This window comes from Oratosquilla oratoria, chromosome 38 (assembly GCF_046742065.1).
Source record: "Oratosquilla oratoria isolate Oo_2021 chromosome 38, ASM4674206v1, whole genome shotgun sequence".
In the NCBI taxonomy this organism is placed as follows: domain Eukaryota; kingdom Metazoa; phylum Arthropoda; class Malacostraca; order Stomatopoda; family Squillidae; genus Oratosquilla; species Oratosquilla oratoria.
The window spans coordinates 17,182,007-17,192,006 of NC_134814.1; the positions used below are offsets into that span (position 1 = coordinate 17,182,007).

A 10,000-nucleotide genomic window follows, 5' to 3' on the forward strand; every position below is an offset into this window, starting at 1 on the left:
ATAAACAAACCAAGTAAACACACGGACACAGTCCATCTGTTGAGAGAATATTTCGAAAAGGAACAAGGATTCTACACGGAGATCGTTCCTGTTCTAAACGAAGAGCTCCGGAGAGCTGGACTTCGTTCTCTCAACATCCCCCGTTGTCTGTTCATTCAGTCCAAGAAGGGAGAAGAGGTTATCTTCTTAGAGGACCTCCGAGAACGAGGCTTTAAGAAGCGCGACTGCAGACAAGGTCTAGACGAAGCCCACTGTAATCTTGTCTTTGGGGAACTTGCGAGACTTCATGCAGCTTCAGTACTTCTTCAGGAAAAGTCCAAAGTGGACTTGTTGGAGTCTTATCCTTACTTGTTCGATTGTTTTGAAAAAGAGGATTTCCCCTATGAAAGTTATCATGATATCCTCGGAGGGGTTATCGGTGGCATAGGTGAAGCCACTCAAAAGATAGGAGGTTATGAAAAGGTGGCTCACTATATAAAAGAAGTGCTGAAACCTCAAATCATTAGTTTATATAGAGAAGGTATTCAGAACACATCTATCAAGGCATTAGTACATAGTGACAGCTGGGTCAACAATTTCCTTTTCAGGTATGTATAAAGGTGATTAAAATAATGTGTGTTGTTACATTGCTTCTGACACAGGGCAGTGGGTGAGTGACAGGGTTCACCCTTCATCCAGTAGGAGTTAAGGCGAGAGGGAGACGAGGTGGTGGATGGGAGTATAAGTGTGTACCTATTGCTTTGGCTACCTTATTGGTATATAGATAGATAGATAATAAAGGGGAGAACATGGAATATACGAGGTGAAGTGAGACGTGCTTCAAATGACAGACAACCAATTCGTCCTTCAGGTACAACGAAGATGGAGTTCCAGAAGAAGTGGTCATCATTGACTTCCAGTTTGTGAGGAGATCGTCGCCAACAGTCGACATCATATGTGTGTTGTGCACGAGTACAGAAAGGGACTTTCGTCACACGCACAGGTCGAAGATCCTTCGGGCATACTACGAGGTCTTTAAGGGAGTACTCCAGGCCGGAGGGCTGGAACCAGACTTTACGGTCGACGATCTGGAGAAGGACTACGAGAGTCGAAAAGTCTTTGGGTTTCTGCTCGGTGTCTTCTACAGCGCTGCCGCTCTTCGACAAGATGGTAAAGGTTTCCACATGGATGACCTTGGTGACGAAAACGTCGAAGGGGTCATCCAAAAGAACCAAGAAGAGGTCGGTAGTATGCTGGATGACCCTGTTATCAAGGATCGCATTGTTTCCATCTTGGATGACATTGCATCGTCGGGAATTGTATGAAATGTGTTGGTGTAACTGGAAATAGGAGAGGGTTACATATTTATTTGGTTCACTTTTTTTTATTTGGAGGACTCCTGTGAAAGTCCTCCAGTATTTCAATTTTTAAATTTAGAACATAAGAATGAAAGAGACTACAAGAGATAAGGCCTACACTAGTCTATTACCACTTATCATCCCCATCCATAAAGTTATCTCTAACTTTTTCTTAAAACAACAAATAATCTCATTTCATTCATTAACCATGCTATTGGTAATCCAGTTTTTGTTTATCTCTTCTTAAATCTAAATTTGTTAAATTCATTTGCAATCTACGTAAAAATGTGGAAGAACCTTAAAGAAATTGACTAAAGGAGACACTGTGAGCAGTGAGCTTCCATATCACCGCCCAACCATTGTTTAACATATCAACAACAATGGCATCTACAGATGGTTTTGCTAATAGTTAACCTAACCTAATATCGACCTAACCAAACCACACCCTAACCTAATCCTTCCCTAACCTACCCAACCTAACATAGTCTAAATATAGACTATAGTGTAGCTGTTTTAATGAAATGAAAAATTGTATCAGAAGCATGCAATATCAAATATTTATATTATAATGTAATAATCTGATTTTTAACTGATTATGTAGTTTGTACTTGCTGGCCGAAACGGTCTATCCTGTTTGCAAAGTTGTGGCAGAAATATCCGCAATGAAAAAACGTCTATGGACGAAATGTCCGTAATGAAAAAACGTTGATGGACGAAATGTCCTTACTCAAACGTTGATGGACGAAATGTACGAAATGTCCGTACTGTAATGACCATGGACAAAATGTCTGTGCTCAAACGACCATGGTCGAAATGTCTGTATTGAAACGTCCATGGACGAAATGTTCGGGGTAAACGTACATGGACGAAATGTCCGATGTTTATGGAGAAAATTCTCATGGACAACATATCCGTTGAGAAATGGAACGAGGGCAAGAAATGTACTAATTTATAACATAAATCCTTCAATTTCGCCGTGAACAGCAATTTTTTTCGGTTGATAACGATTATTTTTCCAAGTGGTCTACTTTGCATAAGTGAACACACGTACCCGTGTTCTTATTAGCAGAAAGTAATATATATATATATATATATATATATATATATATATATATATATATATATATATATATATATAATTTCATGTTGATACAAAAAGGTAGGGTGAGGACGTATGGGTCTGCTGGAAGGAAAAAAGGGCGTTTAGAAACCCCTCGGATCTCTTTCCATCATTTACCCTTTTTTCTTCTTTGGTGCCATCGCAGATTCAATCCTCCCTTGCCTTCCTGATCGGCCCCGTGTACCGCCACCCCGACAAAGAAGCACATGGTGGACGGTATCCAGACAAAATGCCACATAATGTCTACAAACAAAATGACACAGTCCTACATTATCTTTCTTATCTACCATTTTTTTTTTTTTGTATAGATACATGAGTGATGACACAAACAATTGCATAAAACAGAATACAACAAAAGAAAACGAAGATGAATTAATTATGGTTTGCCGTTAAGGTTAAGATTTTTCTATTATTTTCCAAGGTCAACTTTTGACGGAGAAGAATATCCCATCTCTGTCCAGAAAACATCACGTGACTCACTATATCTGCTAAGCAACACGGAGGGCTCCACGATAAGCACCCCACGGCGTTCTCCTCAGACAAGCGTCACATGGAGAATTCAGAGTTGGAAAAAAATCAAGAAAGTCGTAGATAAGGGCATTAGCGCACGAGACGGAATCTCGCGATTTCTCGTGAATTTTTCCAGGATGAGGATTCCGTCGATGGTGCCACAGTATTTGGTACGGATCATATTTCCAAGAAACACGATGGCGAGGCTGTTCTTGGGTTTGGGCTATTTTCTCTCTCTCTCTCTCTCTCTCTCTCTCTCTCTCTCTCTCTCTCTCTCTCTCTCTCTCTCTCTCTCTCTCTCTCTCTCTCTCTCAACATCTGGCTCAACATCCAAATCTTTGAAGCAGAGATTAGTAATGTACAGTTCTGATGCCAACTGCCTCTGTGAACTTAATTTTTCTTTGTATTATGACTACTGTTTGCCATAAATACTATGAATATATTTGTGCTTACAATAGACCCTTTAATATTCCAAGTGTTCATCTAATTAGTAATGCATGTAGGTAATATGTAATGCAGTTAAAAAAAAAGGAGGGAGTGGAAGAGATAACAGGCTCCAAGGGTGGTCAAGTTCAAGTCAGTACTGTGAGTGGCTGGGAGGTGCGGCGTGGATGACGTCATCACCCCTCCTCGCCCGCGCTCGGCCCGCTCGGCTGGCTGACCAGTCAACATGGACCTTGACGCCAACAAACGAAACGTCATACTCAAACTGATAAAGGCTCCGTCCTCACATGGTGTTTCTTTGAATGTTTATATGCTTACTTCGCAGATGATATTCAATCACTTGATATATTCATACATACATACATACATACATACATACATACATACATACATACATACATACATACATACATGTATATAAGGCAGTCCTCGATTTATACGAGTTTACTTTATACAAATTCAGAGTTGTACGGTGTCCAAAAATAGGGGTTATTCATCACATTGTACGAATTCTTCAGAAATATACGGTTTCAAGAAAGTTAAAATGGTGAAATATCAGGGGCGGAGTCTGATGCCAGCCGGGCCAATGGTGACAGATCAGAGGAGGAAGCAAGAAAATAGAGGAAAAACGTAATTAAATAATTTTGTGTTTAAATTCTTCCCATAGTCATTTTTATATAGTTGTAAATACAGTTTTTTAATAAAAGCATTGATAAACATAATAGAAATGTGTTTAATGCAAAACGTATGCAGTGAAAGATTACTTTATTTCGAACACATCCTTCAAAGGGGTACTGGGGGGATTGTGTATTCAAAATCTACGGGGTTGGGTATGTATTCCTTATTTTATACGATTTTTGTTTTATACGTTCCCTTCTGCAACGCATCTATCGTATAAATCGAGGACTACATTATATATAGATAGATATATATGTGTATATATATTTATATATACATATATATACGTATATATATGTATATATATATACATATATATACATTTTATGATTATATAAAAGGTATATATGTATATGTATATATATATATATATATATATATATATATATATATATATATAATAAACTCTCCCACCTTATTTGCACCCTTGACTAGCGGTTTGCTTATCATAAGGCAAAGGCCGTGTAATCATGCCACGGCGACCCTTCAAGATGGAACTACTTAGATCACCACCTAGTCGTTCCACCGAGGGCACTCGCGCAGGTACGATATGCACGGTATAGGCAAAGGCCGTACCACCATGCCGCGACGACTCTTCAAAATGAAACGACTTAGATTACGACATTGTCTTTCCACCGAAGGCATTCGGGCAGGCACGGTATGCATTACATACCATGCCTGCGCGAGTGCCCATGGTGGCACGGACTTTGCCTTATAATAAGCAAGACGTTTAGGTAAGGGTTTGAATCCCATTAGGAAATTTGATCATTCCATATGTCATAGTGACAAATATATATGCACGCTTGCGTTTGTCTGCATCATTGATCTTTTTTAACGAGTTAGGGCTCCTTTCATCAAGTAAGCCCGTCAGTACCCGTGGGGGCATCGCCATGCAGGAAGGTTTTGACCAGTAAGGTCACAAGATGATGCAACTTGGAGAGCTGCTGGTCCCGTTCCACCAGATATTATTTGCGTGAGTCAAGATAGTGTTTCTGGTGGTTTGTGCAATATCTTCCCATGCACAGGTCTCTTTACGCAGATGTCTTTAGTTCAACCTTAGAGGAAAGGTCATCCTCAACAACGAAAGATAACCTTGAGCGCTTCCTATTTCTTGTTTTCCTTCTTATTCTTTAATGTCTTTCTTGCGTTTGTTTCCATGTTTGTTTTATCGCCTCTGAGTATAAGAGCTATTTCTAGTCAAATTGATTCCTGTCGTGTTCACATGTACGACGTTGCCATAATAGTCCTTATGTCGTCAAGACATAAGGACTGTTTTGGGAATGGCGGTTACGATCATACCACATTGTGAAATATTCCCTTGCATTGTGGACACTAGAGACAATACGGGTCAAGTTCACACTAGAGTACTTGACAAAAGAGTCTTTATGACCGAATGCCGTGAACCTTTTTTTTTAATCGGAAAAGACTCAACGATTTAAAGAAAAGAATTGATTAGTAAGAGTTGGGACTTCATACCAACTTGATGTTTTCAATTTTCATCGTTTTTTTTTTTTTTTTTTTTTTATTTTTTTTTTTTTTTTTTTTTTTTTTTTTTTTTTTTTTTTTAAGCCGATGATAAACGAACAGAAATGCACACGACTTCCTTGGCATAATCTGGGTTGGCTTTGTAACTGTTGGCAACCATCCACAGGCACTGATAGCACATCAGCATCGAGGCTAGACCTGAACTAGTTACTTGAAGTTTATCAGAGTGGTGGGATACTCAGGCATACTCAGTCAGGAGATCTTCAAGTTAAGGATTCTTCTTTTGCAAGTAAATTGGAGTTAGATTGTGTGTCCTTTGTTGCTGTGATCTTTACACATTATTCTTTAAAATAGTCGAGAAATAAGATGTCAAATACAAGTCTCCGTTTTTATTAAACTATGTTATCTATTTACTTACTTATCTATTGTTTGATTGACTGACTGATTGATTTGTTTATTTGTTGATTTATTTTTTGTGTTTCTGTTTATTTGTTTATTTATCAAATTTCCAAATGTGGTGAATGAACACAGGGGATCGTTTTTTTTTTATCCTATTTGTTTATTACTATTTCTCGCATCCGATCTAGTTATGGAACAAAAGGTCTCCTGCCGGCATGTTCTTCCTTTGTAATCCTTTCTCCTCCATGTTGACGGAAGCGTTCAAAGTTTTCCTTTTGTCTTTATGCAATCACATTTGCTGTTCGTGGTTTCATCCCTATTCCTGATTGTTTAGGTCTTATGTCTGTAGTCCTATCCTTAGTTTAGTTCTGTCAGTGGATAGTTTTTTCTGTTTTTTCATAACTTGATTTTTTCTCTCTTCCGTCATGGTCAATTACATTTAGTGTACGAGGTTCTGCAAGATTATTCATATCACATCTGTCCAAAACCCTTCTTTACTCTCATGCCATATTTCCCTCTCTGTTCTTAGGCCATTATGACTGGAGTTCAGGTTGAGAGAAGCCTATACTCAAAGGATTTCAATGCACTTCTTATATTTTATTCTGCTTGTACCCAGACCCTTGTTATAAGTAGCAGACCATTGTCTGTCCCTAGTCATACCTTTTAGTTGATTATGCAATTGTAATTAATTCCTTCTATGTGTATTCTTAGGCACACCCCATCTTGTGTATATCTCTTTTTTTTTTCTCCTTCTTTCTTGCAGTATTGCCGCCTTCAAAGGACGGACATGAAGATCTGGGTAACAAAGTCCTACCTAAGGGCCTCATCACAGCAATCCCATCTAGTGTATTCACCTCTCTCTTTTTCTCTTCCAGTGTCGCCGCCATCAATGGACGGACATGAGGCCCTGGGTGACAAAGTCCTTACTATGGACCTCGTCACAGCGTGTCTGGAAGCCGACAAGGGAAAGGACGTCGTCCTGAAATCCTTCGAAGTCAAGAACTTCACGGCTGCAGGAGATGGTCTTGCGAGTCAGGTGACCGGAGTCCTCGTGGACTACCAAAGTGCCGGACGTGACCACCAGGTCAGCTACGTGGCCAAAATAAACAAACCAAGTAAACACTCGGACACAGTCCTTCTGTTGAGAGAATATTTCGAAAAGGAACAAGGATTCTACACGGAGATCGTTCCTGTTCTAAACGAAGAGCTCCGGAGAGCTGGACTTCGTTCTCTCAACATCCCACGTTGCCTGTTGGTTCAGTCCAAGAAGGGAGAAGAGGTTATCTTCTTAGAGGACCTCCGAGAACGAGGCTTTAAGAAGCGCGACTGCAGACAAGGTCTAGACGAAGCCCACTGTAATCTTGTCTTTGGGGAACTTGCGAGACTTCATGCAGCTTCAGTACTTCTTCAGGAAAAGTCCAAAGTGGACTTGCTGGAGTCTTATCCCTACTTGTTCGATTGTTATGAAAAAGAAGATTTCCCCTATGAAAGTTATCATCATGTATTCGGAGGAGTTATCGGTGGCATAGGTGAGGCCGCCCAAAAGATAGGAGGTTATGAAAAGGTGGCTCACTACATAAAAGAAGTGCTGAAACCGCAGTACATTAGTTTATATAGACAAGGTCTTCAGAGCACTTATATCAAAGCACTGGTACAAACTGACTGCTGGGTGAACAATTTCCTTTTCAGGTATGTATAAAGGTAATTAAAGTACTGTGTGTTGCTAATTGTTTCCGACCCAGGGCAGTGGGTGGGAGACAGGGACTCGCCCTTCATCCAATAGGAGTTAAGGCGAGAGGGAAACGAGGGTGGTGGATGGGAGTAGAATGAGTGTGTACCCATTGGTTTGGTTACTTCCCTTATAAGGAGGACAATCCCTTGGTATATAGATAGATAGTAAAGGCGAGAACATGCAATATATGAGGTGAAGTGACGCGTAGTTCAAATGACAGACGACCCATTCGTCTTTCAGGTACAACGAAGATGGAGTTCCAGAAGAAGTGGTCCTCATTGACTTCCAGTTTGTGAGGAGGTCGTCGCCATCAGTCGACATCATATGTGTGTTGTGCTCAAGTACTGAAAGGGACTTTCGTCATACGCACAGGTCGAAGATCCTCCGAGCATACTACGAGGTCTTCAAGGGAGTACTCCAGGCCGGAGGGCTGGAACCAGACTTTACGGTCGACGATCTGGAGAAAGACTACGAGAGTCGAAGAGTCTTTGGGTTTCTGCTCGGTATCGTTTTCAGTGGTGCCACTCTTCGACAAGATGGCAAAGGTTTCCACATGGATGACCTTGGTGACAAAAACGACGAAACGGTCATCCAAGAGATCGAAGAAAAGGTCGGTAGTATGCTAGATGATCCTGTTATCAGGGATCGCATTGTTTCCATCTTGGATGACATTGCATCGTCGGGAATTGTATGAAATGTATTGGTGTAACTGGAAATAGGAGAGGGATACGTATTTATTTAGTTCACGTTTTTTTTTTTTCTATTTGGAGGACTCCTGTGAGAGTCCTCCAGCAATTCAAATTTTAAATTGTGGTTGGATTTATTTAGAACATAAGAATGAAAGAGACTACAAGAGACCATAAGGCTTGCACTAGTCCATTACCACCTATCATCCCTATTCATAAAGTTATCTCTAACTTTCTCTTCAAACAACCAATAGTCTCAGCCCTCACTACATGGTTACTAAGTCCATTTCAGTCATTAACAATTCTATTGGTAAATCAGTTCTTGTCTATCTCCTTCTTGAATCTAAATTTGTTCAATTCATTTGCAATCCGTGTGAAAAATGTGGAAGAATCTTAAAGAAACTAAATAAAGGAGACACTGAGTCGTGAGCTTCTATATCACCACTTAACCAATGTTTACCATATTGAACAGACATTTTATTCCTGTGTCCTTTTTTGAATGTGTGAAAATAAAACGCAATTGACTTCTTTATATTAGATGGGGCTTGGAAGGTTATTATTTTTGGTGAACTATTCTAGATAACTTTGTTTAGATATCTTCAGAAGTCCCTCAGAAATCATGTAACTCCCTGATAATACTGCACTAAATGACTAGAATAAATATATAGAACGGAACCGTCTGTTTTATATCCAAGGACTATTTTCAAAAGAATGCAGGGGGCCTCGCCCAGAACTGTGCAGAGTAGGACGATTCAGCCATTCTCCATACATACATACATACATATACCACGGCTTTTTCCCCCTTACAAGGGGGGTAGCCAAAAAGAAAAAGGCATAAAATTATTCCCACCCATTCCATCCCTGAATACACTCCACACCCCTCCACCCTCCCTCTTATCTTAGCACCTCCTGAATGACGGGTCATCCCTGCACCTTGTCCACTGCCCTGGGTCAGAAGCAGTGTCGCAAGACACAGCACATCCACAGCAAGGCCGCTTCATTAAATCGGCGACATAGTGTTGCTATCATTATTAATAGTTAACCTAACCAAACCAAATCATACCCAACCTTACCTTACCATAACCTAACTAACCCAATCTAAATATAGAATATAGCGTAGCTAATTGTTCTAAAGAAGTGAAAAAGGTAATTAACATGTAATATCAAATATTTACATTATCATGTAATAAACTGAAAATGATATTTAAACTTGATTATATAATTTGTACTTGCTGGCCGAAACGCTCTATCCTGCCTGCATAGTTCTAACAGAAATATCCACACTATCCACTTTTGTTAACGAATTTCCAAATAACTTGTAATAGTACTTACTGTTATTTTTATCTTTGTGCATAACCTTACATTTACTTGTGGTGAATTTTATTAGCCACTTGTCAGACCATTGCTGTAGTGTATCTAAATCTTCTTGAATATCTAATTGGTTTAAGTGATCATTTGCCATTCCACACAGTTTTGTATCATCAGTAAATTTGGAGACAATAAATTTTCGTTCGTGGTCTATATCATAGAAGTGGACCAAGAACGGAACTCTGAAGAACTCCACTAGTAACATTTTTCCCTCCAGAAGTTTTGCTATTTAGAACAACTC

The 10,000-nt window shown here is 39.7% G+C and overlaps 2 protein-coding genes across 2 annotated transcripts in view; both read left to right on the forward strand.

The window, feature by feature from the left end:
• The window catches only part of LOC143019744 (uncharacterized), a 4,353-nt gene extending 1,958 nt beyond the window's left edge, over positions 1 to 2,395 (forward strand). Inside the window, exons 2-3 of the mRNA XM_076175716.1 lie at positions 1 to 587; positions 851 to 2,395. The exon at positions 1 to 587 is cut by the window's left edge and continues 227 nt beyond it. Coding sequence (XP_076031831.1) covers positions 1 to 587; positions 851 to 1,304 — 1,041 coding nt within the window. The 3' untranslated portion in view covers positions 1,305 to 2,395. The remainder of the gene's footprint in view (positions 588 to 850) is intronic.
• A 3,327-nt stretch (positions 2,396 to 5,722) lies between these two features.
• LOC143019745 (uncharacterized) lies at positions 5,723 to 9,080 on the forward strand. The gene is made up of 3 exons (XM_076175717.1): positions 5,723 to 5,863; positions 6,849 to 7,662; positions 7,946 to 9,080. Coding segments are annotated over exons 1-3 (1,269 nt in total). The 5' UTR covers positions 5,723 to 5,862; the 3' UTR covers positions 8,400 to 9,080.
• The last annotated feature ends 920 nt before the right edge of the window (positions 9,081 to 10,000 follow it).